Source organism: Bombus vancouverensis, chromosome 7 (assembly GCF_051014615.1).
Source record: "Bombus vancouverensis nearcticus chromosome 7, iyBomVanc1_principal, whole genome shotgun sequence".
Taxonomy (NCBI): domain Eukaryota; kingdom Metazoa; phylum Arthropoda; class Insecta; order Hymenoptera; family Apidae; genus Bombus; species Bombus vancouverensis.
Window position 1 is genome coordinate 8,328,347 of NC_134917.1, and position 25,128 is coordinate 8,353,474.

General features: G+C 38.7%; 1 protein-coding gene across 1 annotated transcript in view; it reads left to right on the forward strand.

Annotated features, from left to right (window-relative positions):
• Window positions 1–23,373: 23,373 nt before the first annotated feature.
• Window positions 23,374–25,128, forward strand: part of LOC117159076 (palmitoleoyl-protein carboxylesterase notum) — a 38,131-nt gene continuing 36,376 nt past the window's right edge. The window contains exon 1 of the mRNA XM_033338604.2: window positions 23,374–23,842. Within this exon, the coding sequence (XP_033194495.2) occupies window positions 23,825–23,842 (18 nt within the window). The 5' untranslated portion in view covers window positions 23,374–23,824. The remainder of the gene's footprint in view (window positions 23,843–25,128) is intronic.

The following is a 25,128-nucleotide window of genomic DNA, read 5'->3' on the forward strand; positions in this document are numbered from 1 at the left end:
TTTTGTAATAAATAAAAATGGTGGACGTTAACATGAACTCCACTGATTTCCCAAATATGTACGTATTTGTTGCTAATATAAAACTTAATCTAATATATGTTGAAGTAATTACTTCAAGAAAAACTCTACAACTTTTCTTCTCAATATCCGTAACCTAGAGACCGCTGTTACGAAGAGAATAGAATTTCGTGAAAAATATTCAAAATAAGGAGAGGTCCATATTATTGTGTCCTTGAATATAAATTTTGTTTTGGGTTACAAGGTCTAGAAACAAAAGAGATATAAGTAGATTTCTATTGTTGTTTCTTGTAGCCTTCAGCTAGAGCTACACACCACGATTAACTTTTTGGTAATGTCCTTTGCTATAAATATATAAACGTGTTCCCTATCATAGTTTCCTATTGTATCGTAACACCGTAAGAGTGAAGATCTGGATCAGTATACATTGTACCTGTACTTATACTTGTACCTATGCTTATATCAATATATTTTTCTATTACAATTTCATCCACTCGTTCCTCTATCAGCCAACCTCAACAATATATAATTATTTCTTAAATTACAATATCTATTTGCTAAGGTTCTTTTCCCGATTGAAGGTACCCAAACAGTAAATCTTCCAAACTTCTGCACTGTGTCTAAGTAACCAAATTAGACAATGTGTTTAACGAGTAATGAAGTGAAGATTCAAATTCCTCTGAAAAGCCAGTGGTCCGTGAAACGAATTAAAAGCGAATCTCTACTAAAAGAATCCAAGAAACAACTGATCATACAGCTGAACCTAACGGATTCTCTTAAATCTACCCCGCTTCCTTGCCAACGAAAGCTCCATTAACCCTTTTCCCAGCACCAACGTCTCAACCCTCTCTGAGCGATAGATATCGGTAGATAAACCGTCGAAGACTCGGTATCAGTCGGCTCCATACCAAGAAGAGTTGGATTCGCGAGATTGTCGGCATACCAATCGTCCACGTACCCTACGCCCGATCGGCGAGCGAAGAGACCATCCACATAAAATCCAAAGGTGTTAAGCAAGGGGAGGCGCGCATGGAAGCTGAAACGGTGCCTCTCTCAAAGAGGGAACCGCGCACGGCGAGCGAGCGCCGGCTCGTAGGAATTGAAATTGATTTCGGTCGACTTCCATTACTCAAAGAGGACCGGGGAACGCGCACCGACAAAAGTCACGGACCGATCCTGCGTGGATAAGAGGCTTGCCCCCGTAGCCAGGACCCGGACTCCGCCAGTCGGACCAAGAGGTTTCGAGTCGGCCGTGGCCCAGGAATTCCTGGCGAGTTTTACCAGCGGGAGAGAGGGAATCCAGACTTTTCAGCTTCTTCTTCTTCTTCTTCTTCTTCTTCTTCTTCTTCGTCTTCTTCGTCTTCTTCGTCTTCTTCGTCTTCTTCTTCTCCTCTCGTTCATACGTCGCCCCTCCATCGTGTTCCTGCGATGGTGTGGAATCAATTTCGTAGTTGAACCAAGCTTACCGACGATACGAGTGCTCGCTAGGGGATGAATGAAGAGACCTCGAGGGGGTGGTTGAAGGATGATGGCACTGGTTTTTGAAGGGTTGACGAGGTGATGAAGTGGGTGGAATTAGTGGACGAGGACCGTAGCGATGAATTGTTTATCTTGTTAATGGGGCTAATGGTGCTGAGGTTTGGTTAGGGCTTGCGCGGAAAACTGACGTTTGGTTTCTGCTTGATTGTTAATCTTTGGTGTATTGTGTTTATGTTTGGAATTGGAGGTATGGGATGAAGGTAATAGCGTAGCTAGTAGCGGTTGTTAACTCAACAGTTAGATGATTTGGTGATTGGAGTTCCCTTTTTATGGATGAGAATTTATAACGGGCAGAATTATTGATTTATTTTCTTAAAAAAAAAAAAAAAGAAATCGTAATAAATAGAAAGTAACGTTTATGCTTCTTTAAATTTCAACGAAATTCTTTTTAGGAAAATTTTTTTACATATTCTAGAGCTTCTCTATATTCTAGAACTTCTAACGAATGAATCCTCGGTAATCCTTAGCGCTTTGCGTTACGAAGAATTCCCACTTCTCGTAACTGTCCAAAAATCACTTTCATGCTGTCCTGGTAACAGCATCTTCGTAGTCGTTCACTAACCATGGAATCCCCGGCGGACTCGTCAGATTTTTCCATTGTGTCACCGGCCCCGCGCCCTTTATGACAGACGGCAATCGTTAGAGAAGCAAGACCACCCGGTAGGCACCACTCCAGAACTTCCGGAATCTTTCTATACTTGGGCTTCCTGGTAAGGGAGTTGGACTTCGCTTCGAGGAAGCCTACCTGCTGGAATCGTTCAGGGATTCAAGAAACTTTCGCTCGAATTCGTGAGTACACCGCTGTTATATCGGTACACGATCCTTTCGGCGAAACGAATAACAAACGACTGGACTATGCTGCACGTTCACTTATTGTTTAGTTTCTTCATTAGATAGGCGATGGTGCATTGCGTTTTATAACCATCATTTTGCGAAACGATTGAATACTTGAGAATTTTCGAAGAATCGTATCTTGCATGGAAATTTGCAGAATATTAATAAATAATTATAAATAATAATAATAAATTTACTATTACTATTAATATAAACCCCCCTTATACTTTTTCTTTTTGCTGTTATACTATTTGTATGAACGAAATTCTATTTAGTGTTTAATCATTTGAGCTACAATCGGACTCCTATTATTTCAACAACTTAGCAACATTTTTATTATTCACAATTGAATTTGATAAAATTCTAACTTCTATAGTAACACATTAATCTTCAATTTTCCCTGAGGTTCGCTACGAACTTTTCATACTATCATCAGAACGCAGTGTGAAATTGACGTAAATGCAAAAGTAACACGTGCCGTTCGTGTGGAACGGGTCAGCAGTTCATTCTTAAGCATGCATTTATAGTCAACATACCTATGTATATGTATGTTTAAACATATTCACGTAGTTAAGTTTAACTTGAACGCTGACTAATCAGAAATTCTAAAGGCAAAGACTAATTTCCATTTACTCTCAGCAGGTTCTTCGTCGACCGTCCAAATGTCTGGGTTTAATAGCTGTCGCTCTAAATTATAAAGTAATAGTTTCAACATATTTCGTGTTCCCACTTCGCTCTGCATACTAATAGACCACCTCCCACGCTGAAATTCCTGTGATCTAAGCAAACTATGCGCGGCGTCTTTTGTTGCGAATACACACTGCGGAATAATATGTATTCGAAGGTGTCCCAGGCATCCCCCAACACCTCGACATATTCCGATTCTACGCAGAACTAAATTCTACAAGATGAATGTAACCACCTTGTCATTGTAGCGGACAGATTATTTAAATAGAAAATTGTTTGTCATTAAACTTTGTGGGAAGTTTAACGATGCAAAATCGCTGTGAATGAAACTATAACGATAATACACGTGGTAAATCATATTTTCTAATTTTTATAGGAAAGCAATTTCAAAATTCAATACACTGTCGACTGCTATTGTATTATCTAAATTGTCTATTTGCCTTATTCAGATCAGTAGGTTCAATAGATAGTTCACTTAATCGAGCACTAACTAAAATTTCATTTGGATAAATGAACCATGAATTAAACTTTATAAATTAAAAGATAGAAAAAAAATGATGATATAAGCATTACTTTGGACGATTTATCTAAAAATGTACCATTACTTATACCATCTCCTTGCGACAGAGAAATTTATAAAAATAAGTAGTTTGTTTTCTAAGAAATTAATATTAACATATCTCTGGCGATGAAACTGAAAAGTGTATACAGAAAACGAAGTTAATCAATGTAGAACCTGAAAGAACCGACGGAATTTAACCGTACTACTTCATAACCATCTCAGAAGATGTCCAAGAAGCAAACACACTAAACTTTCTTCGTCAATTTACAAAAATCAGCGATTTATTTTCTGAGAAACTGAAAAATAAATAAAAAATTTAAAAAAAGTTAGTTGATGTGGCTCCTGAAAGACTCAAATGGAGCTCAACTGTTTTTTTTTTTCGCAACCATCCCAGTTCCAAAAAAAATCTCTAACAAAAAGAAAACGTTGAACTTCCTTCGTCAACTCCATCAATTCGCGCGTCGAATTGAAGGGAACCAGCGTAAGACGCGTAACGCAGGAAGCCATGAAAATTTCTGGGCGGCGGAAGAATGGACACGCTCATTCATAGCTGACGGTGCACCGTCGGAATCCGAGCGTAGGAGGCGTCCCGACGCGGTGCGGCACCGCGCAGCGGTATGTAAAGCCGAGTCCCGGGGAACCAGGCTCACGATGGTATCGCCGCTTGTTAAGGGGACTCCAGACTATCGCAGCGGGGTGCTTCCCTCGGCGGCGAACCTCCAAGAGAGCGCGAGCTCCTCTTCCGAAGCACCGCGCGTCCAGACGGATCGTTAAAAAGTAAGAGAAGTAATGGCCCTGTACCGAAAGTGGCGTCACGGATTCGACCGCGCGGCGAATCGGCTCTTGTGCACCGATTTCGAGACGGTACCAGCTCCGTCGAACTTCCTCATCATCCACGGAGAATGATTAGTCGGTCTTTTTTGTAGCTATGTATACGGTAGCTCGCAAAAAATATTCGAACACTTGTAGGAAGTTTCTATAAATATACAGAAGTGTCCGTACTCTTACAATTATTAAACAATTAATATTTTTTCATTATATTTATACTACGATATTTATCAATAATAATACATGACGTAATAATTAAACTTTTGTTCTATATATATTGTTTATTGAAGTGCGTTATTGCAGCGTGTTATAATGTAAATGGAAATTCGAACAAATCATCGAATTCAATGATTTTAAGGACATAGATACTATCGCGAATATAGTGAAATTTTATTAGTGCTGTAATAAGACTTGGCTATCGTGATCATGTTGATGAAATTTGTAAGCGATATGGAGAGGTAATTGTTTGATTTGAAATATTATTTTCCACTATTTTTCCTCGCAAGCCTCTATATACGTAATCTAAAAGAATATTTGGCTTACAAAAGTATTCGAATACTTATGGACATATTTCATGAACATATTATGTCTGTTACACGAAATATTTTGAAATTTCATTAGTACTGTAATAAAACTCGATTATCGTGATTATATTGGTACAGTTTGAAACCAATCTGTAAATGTACATATGTATAAATGTACATCTGACAGTACAACCGTCAAACTAAATCCATTCTATTATAATATAAAATTGAAAACATATAGTATTCAATGTGCTCAGCATAAATATCATGCTGCATATTAACTAATTCTTTACTAAACACACGTATGACAGTAAGTATATTGTAACTTGTACATCACAGGCTTTCATCCTAGAACACAAGAGCAGAAATGGCGCGTACTGAATAATTTTTCAAAATTCGTATAGTTATATTCAAATATAGTATATTCAAAATCACAGTCTTATTAACATTGTCCTTAAATCTGTAAATTATATTATTGTTATTATTAACTACGTGGAAATTTTTCGTAAAATTCCTAATTCGTCGTCGATCAAAATTGTGAAACCTAATAACAGACTACAACAAAAATAAAACGGAAATTAATATCTGTGCAATTTTGTACTCCCTTAATAAGCACCAGAAACGTTATTAAAAATTTTCCAGTAATCTCCACTGTTAACAAGTGTCAAACCTGTCACCATTTTACAATAACTTCGTCCAAGTTCGAACAAAATCCAAGTTAAAAGTGTATACGAAAACAAGACAAAACTTTGCAGAGACAGCTCGGTTTCTCCTATTACTTCCCGTTCTCTAACAAACTCTTATTAACTTCTGGAAGAAACTTGTCTCCATAATTGAAAAGCTAAGTTGACCCAAATAGTTTTCCTGGTCGTTCGAACGAAACAAAATTATCCAATTCTTACGACCGTTAAGAGCGAACCGATAAGCAATCCTCAATTAGCCAACCCTTCCTTTCTCCTTTCTTTCTCTCTATCCAGATTGGGTTCCTATCGGCCCCGATTATTATTTTCGTTTCTCTGCTCGTTTTAATATCGCCTCGCTATGGCGGCCAGTTAGAAGGCGGCGTATCCCCTAAAAAAGTGAAATATCGTTTTATGGTAATTCACGATGCATCGTATATCAGCCCTGTGTTCCTTTTCCCTGTGTCTTTTCTTTTTCTTTTTTTTTCTCCTCTCGGACATCCGCTTTTGGATACAACCGGCCCACTAGGCATATATTATATATCAGTTGTGTTTATTAGGGAGCGAAAAACGTGTCTACTGTGCTCCACCGGCCTAGAGGCGGCCAGCCACAAAGGAAGAAGCCAAGACAAGGTAGTTTGTTGGGGAGCAGCTTACAGGGAACCAACACGAGCTACTTGTTTGCACGAACGGGCCGGTCACCCACATAACGTTTACACAAGAGAACGGGAGCCTCGCGCTTATCGGCCACCATGCTGTTTATCGTTATTAAAATACGCTTAAACTTAACCTGTAAGCCATCACGCTTTAAGGTTTCAAAGGCTTGAAACGGTTACACGACACTTGTTGGTTGACAGCATTTTTTCATGCTTTCTTTTAAGTTGCGAAGAAACAAGGTCTCTTTTAATGCTATTTGCAAGATCGTTAACGAGATTAAGCGTCGAGCTGTGATACTGTGAACATGAGCTGTCGTTGTGTGCTTTGTAAGTACCTCGTTCGCGGTATTATTTGCTAATCTTGCGGTGAGAAGCTGTATGAAAGTCAATTTACATCTATTTATTTTAAATATTAGTAGGTTGTAACACGAAATGTACGATTCTCAATGGTTGATGTTTTATTGAATAGTGAAAGATATTACAGAATTTAAATCACATATGGGAAAGGAAATTCTCAGCTTTAAAACGATACACTAGAACGTATGTATAAACATAAAAGTATTTGTTGGAAAAGAAAAATGTTTTAAATAAATGCAAGAAAAGTAAGGTTTTGTATATTTCAGACTAGTAATTTCTATAATTATTAATGTAAAGTATCTTTTTTATTATCGTATCAAACGTATTTAAACCATTATTTTCTATCTACTGTATTACTCAAAATTCTTCAAAAGACCAATTTAAAAAATAGAAGGAAAAATACACGCGTACATATGGCAAAATAAAAAGATAAACGAAAGAGGAAGAAACAATTTAAGATCGTTGGACCGGTTATACCGAACGAGACGGTGAACAATGCGAGAGGATAGGAAACGCGGAGGCTTAATTACAAAGTCGTAGAGGCATTCGACCGTCCGGTAGAGGCCGGTGGACATGCAATGCATCGTTGGTGGATAAAAAGCGGCAGACGTGTGCAAAGCATCGAGAGATAATCACTGCCACGTGACTGCTGCCACGTTGACCCGTTTTTGCGAGCATTACGTATCCCTAATCCGGCCCAACAGGCGCCATAATTGTTTCGCTTCTGTCCAAACTTCGCCACCGGGCGTAATCCAGTGAACGTGCTTCAGGAATTTTTAAGGTAGATTTAAGCCGATCGCCGCTTCCCCTTTTTATCGTTCCCACCTGAATTCCGTCGTTCTTTCAACGATCCACGTGTTTTACTTTCGCCGCCATGCTGTGGGTTTCACTCTCGATAACGAGGGTTCCGTAAAAACGATACATATAACCCAGGACGTAAATATCGTAAACTGATACTTAATGAACTGAGACTGAATCACTCTTTTTTGTCTTTTAGTATTTATATGGATATTTATTATGACGCAATTAATGCATAATTGATAATTATCAATCGAGAGAATAATTGTTTTCATAATCCTACATAAATGTATTATAAACTAAGTGTATCGTTAAATGTATCAGATTGATGGATTTAGATTTCTTTATATTTTTATTTAATTAATTTTCGTGTTCTAATTTCTAGCACTATAAATGATTGCACTGCAAAAATTACGAAATCGATGAATTTTATTTTCCTCATATTTTCATCCAATTAATGTTTGTAATTCGTACTTCGTGAAATTTGCAGATTACAGGATATGATCACGTTATACATAAATTATAAACGAGTCAAAATATTCATCAGCACGAGCAGCATACAAAAAACATGTATATAACCAAAGAATATTTATTTACAGAACTCCTTCCAAGACTATTAATTTCGAATGACACCAGCCAACAGCCTACAACGAGATAAAAAGCGAAAATTAATTAAATTCTCTTCTATGCAAAAGTCCAGTTCTTCTCCGATCCTATTAATAAATTTAAATAATTCCCGTCGCGTAACCTTTCGCGTATTCTAAGGGAGGCTTTTGTAATCGGCCTCGCTTTTGTTTTGGAGCGGCGAGCGCCAAGCGGCCTGGCCCCGGCTATCGTCTGATCTCGGTCTTTAAATCTCCTTCATTTATAAGCGCCTCTTAACGATTTCTTCTCCGCAGGATCCGCCGATTTAGTGCACGCGAATGGAAATGCCTTTCGAACGAATTTGTCGGGTCGGATCTGACGAGCCGACAAATGCCGATCACGGCGACGTGGACATTTCCTTATCGTAATGGCTTCTTAGAACCAGGTTCTTATCAATTTTACAAACCGGTCCGGTAATCTTTATTAATTGGATGTTGCTCGCGAATCATTCCATTCTTTGTTATTGCGCCGATATACGCGTCTGTATGATTATTTGCCGCGAAAACCTGACTACTTCGAATTTAGTCCTGATCTCTCGAGACAATAAAAGAGGATCCATACGATGGCGAGTAATTGAATGACATAGAATGTTCAGTAACTAATTTTAATTTCTTATTTTTTACAATATACATTTATGTCACTTTTAATCACCTTATTTATGTTACTGCTTCTTCTCGTACAACGAAGTAGGATATAATAATATATTTATTAATAGGACCGCATCATCGATAATAAACCTTCTTTATTTCCTTACGTATACTGCAATATTTTTTAAATTACGACTTCGAATATTAAAAAAGCTATAAGAGACCGTTGAAGCCACGGAATATACCGTAAATAAAAAGCTGGATGATCGTCAAAAGACGAGTCTTCGATTTATTATATGTAGAATCAGCTATTTTCGCGCAGTAAAAAATTCACAGGTAGAAAAAAGAGGAGAAACGTCGAATGCAAATAAAAAGGAAGATCCACCGATGGAATAATCCAGTCGGTGATCAAAGCACGGTTTCGAGCAGCCGACGAAGCCGTCGGCTAATTAAGCGCCGGCGGATTTCTCGATGCGGCTGTGGGACTCGCGAAAACATTACATGATCGGTCGTCGTATACGATTACGCGGTTTTTATCCGTGAAAAAAGGCGCGCACTGCCGCGTGGAAGCCCGTATTCGTGGTCGTTTCCATAGCACGTTCATGGCCATGCCGGGACATCACAGGCAGCTTCCGATCTTTTGAATATTCCCACTCGCGGACCCGCGCACACGCCATGCCGGAAGACTCTTGTCCTTATAAGCTTCGCTCTTTTTAGCGCTTGCTCCTCCGGTTGGCAGTCAGGATTTTTAATTAGATTTTTGTTACCACTCGCGAACAAACTAGGCAGTGGATACTTAGGATCGAAAGGGAAGGGTTTCTTTGATGCCCGTCCTGTTTTTTCGGACCTTAGAATATGAAGACAAAGCGTTATCCAATTTAATTTTTAACGTCAATATTAGTTATAGGAGTAGTTCATCTACCAAGGTGCAGAAATGCTTCTCTTAAAAAAAAACCTTTCATTTCCCACTCAAGTTTCATTCGGTTTGTAATAATCAAAGATCACATAAAAATTTCCTGTATTTTTTTTTAACGATGTAAAAATACACCAATATTACGATTTACATTGTAAATTAAGATTACTCAAATTCGAAGTCACTTTGTTCTAATTTCTATATAACTTCTATATTGTTAAATTATTAGTATTATATAAATATTCGTTGATACAACCATAAGATCGATACGACATTCAAATAAATAAACGAGTAATACAAATCTCTTGGAGTAATTCTTCAATAAAAGTTCGTACGTGTCCGAAAACGAGCCCAAATCCCTGGAAAAAAATCCAAACTCTCTTCCATCCAACGTCCTCCATACCAAATTCTTCGTCGACTCTTCACAACTTAAACCTTAAACATTTGCCCTGCTAATTCGTCAGTCTTCCATTCAAAGATTCGTTCGGTTCTAACCGCAACGCAATGGAGCTGGAAGGTCGTGCTCTTCGAAGCACGGACACAATCTGCCCTCTCTCCGAGCTCGCTTACCTCTCTCGCATTGAGCAGGCATAACCGATCGGGACCGAAATCGAGCATACGAGGTGCTCATTGGCCGTGACAGCGAACAGGGTGAGCAGTGGGGATGTGTAGTGGCGAGAGACTAGAAGAAAGAGGCCGTCGGCATAGTTCAAAGAGGATGGTGACATGTGACCGGCATTGTGAGCCACGGAGCCTCTCTATGCCGTGCGGTTATGCGCTTTTCTATTGCGATGAAACGGTCTCTCCCGCTTTGACGGCCGCCTCTGCCGACGTCTCCTCCTCGGAGCAAGGCCTGAAAACCGATTCGCATCCCTTAAGCCCCGGCGGAGTGCGTACGCCACCACGCGTTCCCTTAACACCGCGGCCACAAACGTGGTTACTTTTGCGGTGCTTCAAAGTGCACCGCGACGAACCACTTTGTAACGGTGCTACCCTTTCTCTCCAGGCTCTCTATGCGTTTCTATGCGAGAATTGGTAGGGACTTCGTAGCTTCGCTCGGTTAGTGACACGCCTTATACGCGGTAGCGTATGTGCGCCTTCCGAACATCTTTGAAAGATCTTAGTTGTGTTTGGATAGGCGAGGATAATTGGCCAGGTGACGTAATAAATGACGTATGGTTAGATACGGGGGTCTTAGGATATACGTACTATGAAATGGCTATTTTTATTCAATAGAATGCTACGAGGTTTTGGGATTTTTGCGAGGTTTATGTGAAAATGACTAGGGGATGTTTTATTGTTATATGGTTTATTGTTAAGAAATAAATATAATGGAAGATCAAAGTACATATTTGTATAGTTGGTTGAATGTAGAAATGTAAATTATGTATTATACACGCTTACCGCAACGAATGATTGGAAGAAGAGTTTTAGAAATTGTTGTACTTTTTAATTTTGAAGTTTTAAAATTCCGAGGAATTAGAATTTGATTTGAGGGTAAAGGTTTTCAACAACCATGAGGTAGAATATTAACGATATTAATACAAACGTATTTCACAATTTCACGTATTGAACTACAATTGGAAATATTTTATTGTACATGTGTATTATAATAATATGAATGAATAAGAAAGACGTTATTAGAAATAGAAAATAATCAAATCGCCTTTATTACAAACAAATCAACAATTAGTACGAAATACCCTATCACGAACAAACAACATTTTTAGAAGAATCTTCTGCGTGATTTGTAACATAGTAATTTCTATAACGAATCGTTTCGCTTCTAAAACTTTCATGTTTTTCCAACCGTCTACGTTATATTAATGGTATGCGACAGTGACTTTACTTGTTGATTGGTGATTTCGTTTTACATAAACAGTCTTAACTCGCGAGTATAAGAAGGACTTGGCAAGTGGCGTGGCTTGTTGCCTTGTTGTACGGTATCCGGGGATTGTGCGGTATTGAAATGGGTTTGCATTTCAAATTAACACGGTTCGCGGATCAAAATGAAGCATAATGACGCACTTTATACTTCGACGTGTACTGTGCTGTGCATTTCGTGCTTCAGCATAAACCGTGGTAACGCGTTTGGACATCAAAGCGAGCCGCGAAACCTCGCGCCGTGTTTTCAAAGGATTCGCGTGTTTTGTGCCTATTCTGAATTCGACTTTTATTCATTTGCAGAAACAAAACCGTGCGTCGTTCGCAGCGCTTTCTTTGGAGCGCGCCACGTGCAAACAATGTACCGCCGACGTCGTTTCGAAATTATGCAACTCGCTGATCTTCTCTTTCTACCGAAGTGCTTTTTAAAGGCAAGATTCTCTGATTTCTTCAATATCGTTAGCATAAAGAAAAGCAAAATAATTGCCAGAGTTTGGATGTTTGAAAAAAGCACATATTTTTATAGAAAGTTAGTAGCAAAGGGAATGAATTCTTTTGTTTCTACATGGTTTCAACTATCCATGTACTGTATATATTTTGTATATTTTAAATATTTCAAAGCTTTCGTATCCCTGTTAAGAACATCGAAACACAAAATTGAAGCGTGTAATTGCATCATGTAAAGTTTTAAATCTATTATATTGTCCTAGAATATTACGATATAAGAATATCCGTGAATTTGAAAACACTATAAATATAGAATATAATCATAAATTAAAATTAAGTCAAACTTGGTATAATTATTTAGATCACTATATCAAGTTACATATTAATTTTAACAGGTAAAAATCATATTTAATTGACTTAATCTTAATTAGACTAATATTTACGAAATCTGGTTAATTGCTGCCTGCATTAACCAGATGATTAACTATCATTAAATTTCACTATCATCGTATTAGAACATCGAATTATGGGTCGAAGCATGTTATTTTGGTTAGGGATCGACAAAACAACGGTACGATTCCTGCTGGTACCTAGAACAATCCCACAACCGGTCACCGGAGCAAAGGATGTTCGATCGTGGGCCGCGCGGTCCAATTCGTGGAACACAGAAGCCACGTATCGCGGCGATCTAAAGACGAGGCAACGATATTACGGTGGGGCCACGAAAAGGACACGTGTTCCGGACACGTGTGTCCTCCTCTTGTACTTATCTAGTGGCCTATCTAACCGCATTGTATCCTGGCCCATTGTAGGTACGTGGGCCGGCTTCCTATGCACTGTCGACCATCACCAAAGCTCCCCCTATAAATTCAAGGAGGTTAATGAAGCGGGCTGGATTCAGTTTCAGATTTTCCAAGACTCCGCTTGCCTCCGACATCGTAAGATTTCGATGAAACTCATGATGATTTTCATAGGAATTGCTAATTAAACCTGGTGCATATTTTGGATCACTTTCATCCCAACTATGTTTTTGTTGGAGAGTTTGGGAAAGAATGGGAAAAGAGCATGTTGACATGCATAATTTTTTGTTTCAATTTCATGCGATGTTCTGAACGTTGAAGATGTTTAACAATTAATGATCTCTTTGGTTGTTAAAACAGAGGTAAAATTGGAATAAAAAAATTTCAGCAGGATTAATGTTTAAATGTTTTGGAAATTACTTTCGATTATAAATTTATTTGTAAATTGTAATTATGATCGTATACAGGCTGTTAGATCTAAGTTAGTCGCAAATTCAAAATTATAATTTGCCCGTAAAAAATGTATTTTAGCTTCCCTGTTGATTAACTAGATTTTGTTCCTCTTAATGAATATGTAAGCACATTAAAATGTATACTCTAATTCTTCAACATCCAGTATATATTAATATTTAAAACCTTCATAAACCAGGCGGTAGGAACATATTTTCGTAATAAGACGTATTTTCATGTAATGCTTAATAGTAGAACCTTGTAATTATATCCTTTTAAATTCATACGTTCCTCTGATTCAGAAAACTAACGTAATTTAAACCGTAAATTCGTTAAAACCGGTTGCAAAATTTCCACAAGTGTAACTTCGTTCTACGAACAGACAGAATGATGTTCGAATCTTCCCAACCAAGTCCCTTAAAGTTCCACTAATAACAATCTCGCAAGAGTAGTACGGTTTGCAATCGGGGAATTACAAGTTCCTGAACTTGCAGGATTATCGCGTTATTTAGTGAATCCACTAGACCACTGCAACCCTAGCGAATTGCAAGTTACTTACCCCGACGATTGCTTAGTAGTTTCACTAGGTGGTAATTGAAAAACCATACATGAAAATAGAATTTCATAAGTCGAGTGGAACTTGTAATTGAAAATTCAACAAACTTGCTAGAAACATCGAATTCTGTCGATACTAATTTTTATTTACACCATACTCTTCTGGATTATGTAAAATCAATTTCCTTTCGTTCCTAGATCTATATTACGATCTCTTTAAAGTACGATAAAATTCTTCGAATCAGTGGAATATTTGTGTCGAGCTATAATATGTCGAATTATTACAATATATATAATAACCTTCTCTTGCAAAATATTTGAACCATCAAATTCGTATGAATTTTCTTTTAATGGATGTGCACCTGCAAACCTTTTCTATCGAACAAAATCAGTTCCTCGTCGAGATTACAATCTCTGTACTGAATATTCGTGTATCCCGGTCAGATTTGGAAACAGTTAAGGGAGAAGAATAAAACAGTCTACGGATTACATGATCGTGCAACAGCTCGTAGACATCGACATGCATTACGTTAACTTATCGAGTGCTTGGCAACCGCATCGGCACCGGAGTACATAGCAATAACAATAAAATAAAGGCTTATGGGGCCACAGTCGGGATCGTTTTCGCGAAAAGGCACCGAAACGGCATTATCGATATTTATTTAACCGCGTCCCCTGTAATATTCGGAACGATTGCCGGCATTTAAAAGCGTTCGACGTCACTGTAGGTGTTCGCTCCCTGTGCAACGTAATATTGTGTGCAGGCGTGCGCGAGCGACCGTCGAATAATAATTAGAGGACCCATCGGCGCTGGTGGTCGCGCTTTTACCATAACTCTTGGTCCCCTCTTGTCGTCTTAAAAATGCTTTATTCTCGATCCTGGAATCGTACCTGTGACGCAAACGACCGAAGAACGGGATAACAAGGCCAACAAGGCTACTCTTTCCTCGCGCGTTATTGCCGTGAACGGCGAGTTTAAGCTTTAAACGAGACTTGCTCGTCTGCATCGAAGCTAAATCGTCGAGGTTCGTCGTCGTAACTCGGGGATGGAGTAGTGATGCGATCGACATCGAACCAAGATATACGATAAACAGCAATTTCGCGGTGAATGTAAAACAGAAAAAGGGAAACTATGGTGTTAATTCAATTTGGAATTTCGGCGTCGAAATTACCGCGTGCCCGCGATTATGGTAATGCGGACCAGTCGGGATGGCTGGCAGCGCGCTGTCAGAGGAACGATAAATTTTCATAAATCATGTTGCATGCGAGCGTCCGCTGTGCGATATTTCATGCTAATTTCGCAAATTACCAGCTTCGACGGCTTTTTGATTCTAGAATCGAATCAGTTTAGCTACGGAAAGCGGCGAGATGAAAGCCACCCCGATGTTTACATAATGTTGGTTCACCACGAACCTCGGCTCCCATCCCTCGCTAATTCTAACTTCCCTCCTCTTACGATTTTCCTACGTACATCCACCTCGGGCTATTCTCCTCCCGCCACCGATTCCCATTTCTATTTCCATCGAAGTTTTCTTACATGATTTTTCCTACTTGGTCCATTTTATCTGCCGTCCTACTTCTTGGAACATCCCCTTCACGATCATTGTACCATTATCCCAGCCTTATCGTCGCCTTCTTATCTGCAAACCAGATCAGATCCTCTCGTTTATTTTTCTTTCACTGATTGCAGATCTCTTGTACGTCCCCTTAAGATCCTTGTTCTTTCAGACAACTCCTTTTTTCCTTTGTTCTCGGTTTTCTCGAACTAATCAACGACCACTTCTCCTTTCATCGCTTTCAACTTACTATCTTCGGGTTTTTCTCTTTCTTTCTATCTTTCGTCGTTTGTTCTTTCGTATTTGCTACATTTCGTCCCTTTCTTCCACCTAATTCTTACTTCCGTCTGATACCAACCCCTCAACTCCTCTCTACATTCATTCAATCCTCTTCTTAGACCAGAGGCGTCCCGCTTTATTCTTGGTCCTTGGTTCGAACGCGACACACGCATCCACCGTTCCTGCGTGGCGAGCTGCGTGGCGAACATCAAACGTGCCGACAGCCACGATGTGCACCTGCCTCCGTCACGCGTTCAGGTAAACGGTTCGTTCTGTCCTTTTCCCGCCCCTTATACGAGCATTCTCATTACTCCCACTCTACGGCGCCGTACTCTCGCCAGGGCCGTATATGTTGCCCGCTCGTGTACTATCCTGGATAAACAGTGCCTTTGATCTACTACGCATATAGCCACCCTTGGCAGTTGAATAAATTCTGAAAACCCAAGTCGTTTCGTTTAAAATGTATATCCTTGTTTAGTTTCATTCGATTCTTGTTTTTTATTTGCGATTTGTACTATTTGTTGAGATTCTGACATTTGTTTTCTTCTATATGTTTACATTGCGTATACAGATGTGTGTACATTCTGTGGCAGCGTGGCAGTCCTGATAAAATTTGTAGTCACGAAAAAATTTGTATTAGAACAGCAGTGCCCTTTGATCTACCGATACAGGAATTTCAAGAAAGAAGGTAGGAAGAGGGAGAATTTTATATAATAAAAATTCAGTCGTTGAGTAATATCGTCGGATTATAAATGATGATAAGTGTTAATTAATATTGAGTTGAATTAAATTAATTGCTAGGATAGTTATGTGTTATATATAACTAAAATTAATTAAATAACTTCACTGAATTCTTGTAAGTTATTTATTATGATACAAAGAAAGATTAAGCGTGACAATTTTAATTACACGTAAGCGTCTTATCGTAGTTAAATATTTTAAAGTAACTCTCGAGTGAAAGTCGAAGCGGAAGACCGTCGTGTGTTTAGGGAGAAAGATCGATGAGGTAGCAGTTCCACGAATAAACAGTTAGGTGTTAAGGAACCTGACCAGGCTCTCGTCAACCAGGTAGCACAACGAACCCCCTGGACCCCTTTTTTAATTAGTAAGAACACCAAATACGAGCAACAAGCAATCATTAACGATCACTCTTTTGTTATTCCCATTTTACGAGTATTTCAAAGCATTCAAAAACGTTCCATAGATTATACAACGCAACGTATCGCAGAGTGATACATCTGGACAGGAGATGATTCTATTAACAAAGATAAGTCAAAAATAAAGAATAAAGTTTCTTCGTTTGCTTCTCGTTTTTTTAGAAAACGAATTTGAAAATTCCGTACATATATGTCAATTTACAATTAATTATATAGAGTATGTACTTTGATAAGTTGTTTAAGTAGTTCAGAACGGGTGAACATTACTGGAGCAATGAATAAATACTGGTCATTTTCAAAATTAAATAAGGTTTATTATAACTAAAACACAATCTAGGTACTTCAACAATTAATTTTAAACTATACTAGTTGTGAAAAATTTGTTTGCACTTTGTATGTCACGAATAACAACTACTGGACGATCAAGATTCATCGACAGTTCGACTCTTCTTTGCTCTAATTTGGGATGTATTTATGATATCGACCGAGGCACGCGTGACTTTACGTCTAGGCACAGTATGGCGTCATTTTTGTTTAAAATAGATACACGTGCAGACTTCCACGTGCAACTTGCTAGTGAAATCCGTTTGCCACTACGCGCGTGGAGTCCGCGCAAACAGAAACATTCGTCTCGATGCAATACGTTTTGGGAAGTCACGGCATCTGTGCTTGCCAGGTCATTAGTTAACTGAACAATAAATATATTTGTGCTGATTAAAACTGATTCGAAATATTAGTACGTTATACCTTCTTTGTAAAACAATAATAAAATTTAGTACCTTATACCATTATACCATTTAAAAAAATGAGAAATGATGTGGCTATGAAAGGGAATTCCAATCGGTTAATATTTTTTTACATCGCTACTTCTTCCATTTAAATCGTACGATTTTATGAAACTTAAAAAGAAAGCTAAGGTATTGATATCGAAATACAAATTCATAACAAACCAAAGCTAAGTAAAATAAATTAATTTATTTTTGCATACAAAATAACCTTCTGCAAGGGTGTGATACACGGCAAGGCTGTTCTGAGACACCCTGTATACACGTTCGCTATCTCCATGCGGAGTTTAAGTCTCGCGAGTAGCGTTCACAATGGGATTGTAAAAACGTTATTATCATTAATTTTCACCGGTATGGAGGAATGGCCGTGGCACAACAGCGAGAATTAATGGTAATAATACACGAGGCTCCGGCTGTTTGTAAAGAATCGCGGCAGACTAAGAGAACGCCCGTTGCATCCCTTTTTTTCCGACGACGAATTTTCCTTTTCCCCGAACTCCCTTTCAGTGGGGACGAGAGACACACCGATATCAGTTTCTACGAAACGACGATTCGGGCAACTCGGTGAGCAGCATCGAGAAAGAGAGCATTACCGAACAGGCCAAAGGGGGAGGATAAGCGAGAAAAAAAGAGATAAACGAGAGAAGCGACGAAGGAGAAGGGATGAAAGGTGCCGACTGCCCTCCATGAGATGCTCCCCTCCTGTGGCTCCCCTTTTCTCGATTACACCTGGTCACGACGCCATTCCCGTATCCCACTCCTGTTAGTGTCAAATCACCGTGTTACGTGTCCTACTGTGAAGTCAACGTTCCTGTCCTGGACGGAGGGACCATGATGCTCCACGGACTAAGACGTGCCCCGCTTTTGCGACGCAAACCTGACATACTTTTTAGCTTCGTTCCTTTTGATGGTTCGGTGGATGGTCGGCCAATTGTCTGTGAAGAATTGTAGAGAAAAGTTTGCAGTTTGGATCGCTCTAAGATCGTTTTATGAAGGTTTTCTACGAAGATAAAGATTCTTAAGGACATTTTTATCTCGTGCAATCGAACTATATTCGCTATGGACATAATGAAAGTATTTGTAATATTACATATATGTATTTCAATGTATCTTTTGTTGAAAAAATATCGATGTTTCAAGAAGACACTTGTCGCATAATGTAAGTATGTATATTGAGCGAGAGATATGAGTATCGGATATCGACTGTATATTCTACTTAGATTTCTCCTATTCTATGTCTTCGCTTTTATTTCTCTCTCTTTTACATTTTCTTTCACACGAATTTACACATGAATGTTCTCATTCCCTCGAATTTGCTTCTCCCTGCTTCCAAAATACGTTTACATTCGCGCGTTTCGGTTTCAAATATTTGATCTCATCTAGACCCGATCATCGATTGTAATCGAGCAATCCCATATTTGTTCCTCGATTTCTCAATTGCGTATACATGCGAAGAAGGTGATCAAATTTTAATCGAATCGTTTCGTTTTCTCTCGTCGATGATCGTTTTAAAAGTCCGCCAAAGACGGAGAGGCCATAGCCGCAAACGATCGTTTCAACTCCCGATCGGCCTCAATTGGTATCGACCGGTTCAGCGATGACTCACGCCATAAGATTCCTGATACGGTGGACCTGATCTTTTGCTTATCGTTTAGTCGACCACGATAACATCCTGGCGTCACGTTCTTCGTTAATAACGTCATTTCGATCGCCTCAAGCTGGCGTCTCCGTAAAGAAATCTGCTAGAGATCGGCAAAAAGTTATGCTTGTCCACTCTCTCTACGGTATATCACGTCTGTGTATACGTGTCGTGTGGAAGTTTACTACATTTAGTGGCTTCCATTGTAGTTTCCTTCGTCGTTCGTTGCTTTCAACCCCCATGGGGTAGTTCCAGATAAATCGATATTGAATTAACAAGTTGTTTTAATCAATTTATGACGGAGCAATATATATTGCTTTAATTAATATTAACTTAAGCTAAAGATGTTTAAAAGAGACGATTTTACTGTTTTAGAGTAGGATAGACGGAAAAGATTTACTTAATTAAATTGAGCGAGCTGAAAAATTAAATTAATTTCTTTGCGAAGCAAATTACAAAGAAAGTAAAAAGAACTCAATGCATATTTAACTACGCACGCTAAAAGATCTAATCTGCAAGTAAAATTTTATTAAGAAAATAGTAGTACGTTTTGTTTGAAAGCATTGAATCAAACTTGACACAAATTACATCAAACTGGCGATAACATTTTATTGAGGATTAAACGAACGATGTTTTTAGAATAACACGAGAAACTCACACTTTGAAAATCGAAACTTTTCTTGTACCTAAACCATCTCGATTCACTCTCTATCATAAAATAATCGATGCTTTCCAATAATCGGCAATCATTGAATAATCCGACGATCGATAATCCATTATAGTTACAAAAAATTCTTCTCAATTTCGTTGCTCCAATTACCATATTATAAAATATGAATAGAAAAAAAGCATCTGCCTATATAACAAAAATGACACAAATGACATTTTTTCCCTCCTAAATTGCTATGCGACGTTTGGTTCATAGGTTCCTCGAATCGGTGCGATCACCTCGGTGGAACAAGCAGATATCTAAGCGAGTATCGTGCAGCCTTCCCGGCAGGCAGGCAGCTTCTAGCTGCTAATGATCGCGGTGTACCGTAACGTGCTACACGATTTCAACGATAAACTACAGCGCACCCGGCAGCACCCGCGGCACCGCAAACCCGTTTTTCGAGCAATAGGCTTTTTCTACCCGATACGCCTCCCCCTTCGTTCACCGGCACAACCCCCGCCGCAGCTTCGATAAGGAGATTTAACGATATATGGATCACGTGAAAACGGCTTAGAAGGTAAGGAAGATCGAGCAGAATTTATGTTAAAATAATGTGAACGAATCTTATCGCAATGTAACGATCTATTGATTGAACGAGATCTCACATTGCTCTAATAGAGATAATCTGCCAAAACAAACAACAATATAAACCACTGTTGATATTTTCGCAACTTGTTCATTTAATGAAAGGTCCACAACACATGGCCTCTCATAACGCAACAATAAGTATATCGGGATCCTTTCGAAGGGTGGACCAAATTTCTCGTACAGGATGTTTATGCAGTTTTATATTTCTGTAGCCATAACTAAAGAGAAAGAGAAAGAGAGAGAGAAAGAGATTTTGCCTAATAAATACTATATATTCTTATCCTTATTCGGGTATTTGATTTATTTTTGCGTGCCACGAATGTCGTGTATGTTCTTTATCTTTTTTATCATTTTTGCACTTGTAAATTTCTATAATCTACCTATCATAAGATAATGATCGACTGTTTTATTATATAATTAGAGTAATAAGTTTGGAAAATATGGTCTCCTTATGCCGTTATTAGATTCAGAAAATTAACCTTTTGCACTCCTACGTCGAGTGTGACTCGACGTCAGTTTTTATCCCAGGAGCTCCTTTGTCGAATTCCACTCGACATTCTTTCCACCTTTTTTTTTTTTGTAAAACGTGCGAAAAGAAACCAGGATTGCATTCTGGAAATTATTTCAAGATATATCATACACTTAAAAATTACAAAATACAACAATAGTGTGAATAAAACTGGTATTTAAGTGAATTTCTTTCTTCCTTTATTTATGTAAATTGTCTTATTTTTTAGTTAAAGTAAATTCCAAATAAAACACTTAAAAGCGTTGGGAGCTGCTGGTAACGAAATTAAAATAAAATTCGGAGTGCAAAGTGTTGATGTCACGGAATCCGATAACGCGATTGCAGCGACATTGATAATATGAAAATTGTTTCTTGTGTTAATTTCGCCGATAATAAGAGGAAAAAGGAAGTAGAGCAAATTTTAGGAGAACTTATAAACTATCTCTTTTGAAAAGTTCCACTGTATAAAGGTGTGCAGGAGTGTAACAAAAATTTTCGCGGTACAAAGTGTCGAATAAGTGAAGATCTATCGAACTTTTCAGAAGATATTTAGAAGTACTTAAAATGCTAATGGTTAGCGGGATATTTTCTATAACGCAGATAGTTTCCTCTCCTTATAGTCTGTAATTCTGAAATATTGGATACAAGAGCGTATTCGTTAGGGAGTTACGAAAACTTACAAGTGAAGTGATGAAAGTTTACGTAACATTACGAAGAAAGGAGGACACTCCGAGGTAAATGAAGCAATCTAAATATGTACATGTATCGAACTTAAACTTTTTTATCGAAGTATAAACATGTTACTCTTTTGTGGGCGGTACGTTTGCTTCATAATGCTACCACGTATTACTAAATAAGGTTTCAAAATGTAAATGGTCGAAAAATCAGTATAAAATCAGTATAAAATAAACTAATGTAATTCAACAAAATTTCACGAAACACTTTGTCTAAATAATTATACATGCACACTGTAACTTTATACCAAGTCAAGACGCAGAATGTTCACGATCATTCAAAGCTACTGTTTGTCTGCCTAGTTAAATCTTAACGACAAATCTATACTATTCTAAGGGCAACAATTACCATAGCGAAATTTCCTAATCAAAACAACCCTCCACGTGAAATCGTCTCCATCGCCCCTTCCTTATCCCTCTCCAGCCGATTCTCTGTGACTCGATGCCTTCCCCTGCCCTTCCGCGCCGACACTGTTGTCTGGTTACTTCGCGCGGTTTAACCTGGCCCGATTGTCAGTCAGTGCCAAGCTCCGATGGTGCAAGGAACCTCCAACCATTCGGAGTAGTATACCCGTACCTGAGAGTCACGTGAAGTCCTTGAAACTTACAATTAGATACCGCGTGGATCTTTCGATCTTCCAGCTCACGAGAACCACCCTCGTATGTGTTATCCAAACAACGGTGAACCGAAGTAGACTTAAATTTATCCGTCAAAGGGCAAATAGTGTCATAACAGGTATATTTAGAAAAATAAAATCGTCAACTCTTGGAAAAAAAGTATCCAGGAAGATTGAGGGTATCGAAGGTTGCGAAAGGACAGAATTTTTTACAAAAGGAATTTTGAAACTTTAAAAGGAGCAAATTATGTACACTGTGGTATGAAAGAATAAAAATTATTAACTGGTAGTAGACAGCATTGTATACAACATCCATTAATAAGTTACACGAGACAAAATTTCCCAGAATAATTCATAGTACATATCTACGAATGAACGAACCACCCTTTGGAAATAAAATATAGAAAAAGAATCTCCAAAGATCTACTTACCAAATAATATTTCCCGCCAATAGAAATTAACAAAAATATACTAAAAGTTATCCCAACGTCACCGTAAATTATCATCAAAATCCTATGACATTGCGAGGAACGATTGTGTCATCGTACATCTCCCATCTGTGCTGTCGATCAAATTCCCGTTTGGTGGAAAGCGTGGAGTTGAAATCTGAGGAATAAAGGGTACAATGGAGGTGGCGACGCGAAGGATCAGGGAATAAAAAGAGACGTAAGGATAGATGAAAAGGGACAGAAGGTTCCTCCCCTAAAAATCCCCCGTCAATTAATCTTCCCCCGGGCTGTGGTCTTCCGGGTCTGAAAAAGAGCGGCGCGGACGCAGCCGTCAAAGAAAACACCCACAACAAACAAGCGGCAAAAGAGCAAGAAGAGGCCGGCAGCAACAAAGCGGCCGACGAACAAGAAGAGAGGCAAACGGCGAACGAGAGAAAGGGTGAAGCGCGAAGAAGAGGAGGTGTCGGTCGCTGTTCCTCGGCCGTGGCCGGCACGTGCGCGCACCGACTCTCCTCGTGACTCGGAAGAAGGGCTCGGCCCGCAGGAAGGAACGAAGAAGGAGAAGAGAAGAGGAAGCGTGTGAAGCGAAAAGTGGCGGCAGTTCGCCGCGAACCGTCAACGAGGACGTGTATCGAGCAGAGACCGGTTCGAGCTGGAGCGTTTTCACGCGTTCTGCCACCACGTGGTCTTTGCACTCCGCTTCGACAGAAAACGAGCAAGTTTTTTCATTCATCTTTTCCAACAGTATTCTTTCGCATGGAACATATCATCGAGCGGATATACATTGACTCGTGTCGAATGTCACGTCGGACATCGATTATTATAGAGAGGAATCGAGGTTTTTGTCACGTTGATGACAGTATGACGAATTATCGTGGTGTTTTTGGCTTGTGAAGCATTGTCACGAGGAGAGATGCAGAGGGTGAAGATGATCGAAGGGTGATCGGGAAGTTGAGGTTGGTTTACTCTGGGAAGCTTCCTGAGTGGCATTGGAGTACTTACGATCGGCGAACACCCGGAACTAAGCAACGAGAAGATGAGAATGGAGCTGCAGGTGAGTTCGAAGCTTTCTCTTGATGCTTTTAACGCTTGTTTGAAAAGCGTAAGACGTTTTTTTTTTTTGACAGTTCATTGTGTTTTTGAAGTAATACGTTTTTTAAATCCTATAGAGGTGTTGTATTGTAGGGTCAAGAGTTAACTGCTATTTCTTACTGTAAGTATTTGATGAAACGTCCATGGAACTTCTTTAAAGTTAACGAGAAAGAAAAGTGAAACTCTTTGCAAAGATTTTCGTTGTAACAGAAACGAGGAACAATCTGAAAATATTAACGATAATTCTGATACTAAAATATCTCCAAATAATTTATCGATACGGAATAATAATACGGCAAGCAACAATTTAAAAACGTATATTTTTCTTGTCTTAGATACATTCGTAATAATAAATATAGCACAAGAAACCATAAGCAACTTGTTTTATGCTTAATAATCATACGTTACATTATATGACGTTACGTTTATATATAGATTTTCTCGTATATGCAATAAAAGAGTTGAAAAAGATAATCTTGTTTATAATTGAACTATTATTATTTATACGCTTATGTGAGATTGAAAGAAGGCAAATTTCTATAAAATGTGCATAATATGCAAAAACATATCATGTATTCAAAGTAAAGTAAAAACTATATAAATAACATGTAATCAACAAATGTTATAAAGTCCATGAATACATGAACAAATCAAAAACGGTGGGAGAGTAATGAAGAGCAATGCGCGTTGTTAAGAAACAGTAGATTCCCATGGTGTCTTTATTTTATGCCAACGAAAAGGTTGGTGTGTATGTGTAAGCGTAAAACGGATAGCGGCAAGACAACCCGATTTTCTTCTAACGCTCTTTGATCATCTCCAGCTTTCATGGTGCCTTGTTGTACTTCTCCCTCCATTGTACACCCCAACCCGCCCCGATATCTGGTCAGGTCCTTTACCTACGTTTCCGAGTTTTAACTTTTAAGTACGATTTAACAAAAGCTTTTGAACCTCTGGCTTTCACAAAATTTCCGGCCATCCTGGGATTATTTGACTTTTGCCAGCGTGCCCCTAACTCTCTAGATACTTCTTTGTTTCGACCGCCCCCGCAATCCCTGACTTTTTTCTTTGCTTTCTTTTCGGTTGCAATCTGTTTGAAGTTGCTACTGTTACTTGGTATCACTTAATCGGATCGAGTTCCATGTTTCTGACATAATTTCTTGTGAATGATATTTAAAATAACAAAGTACTGCTGTGTTGGGAACTTAAGAGGACTATGATTTTAATTTTATTGTAGTTTTAATTATTGAA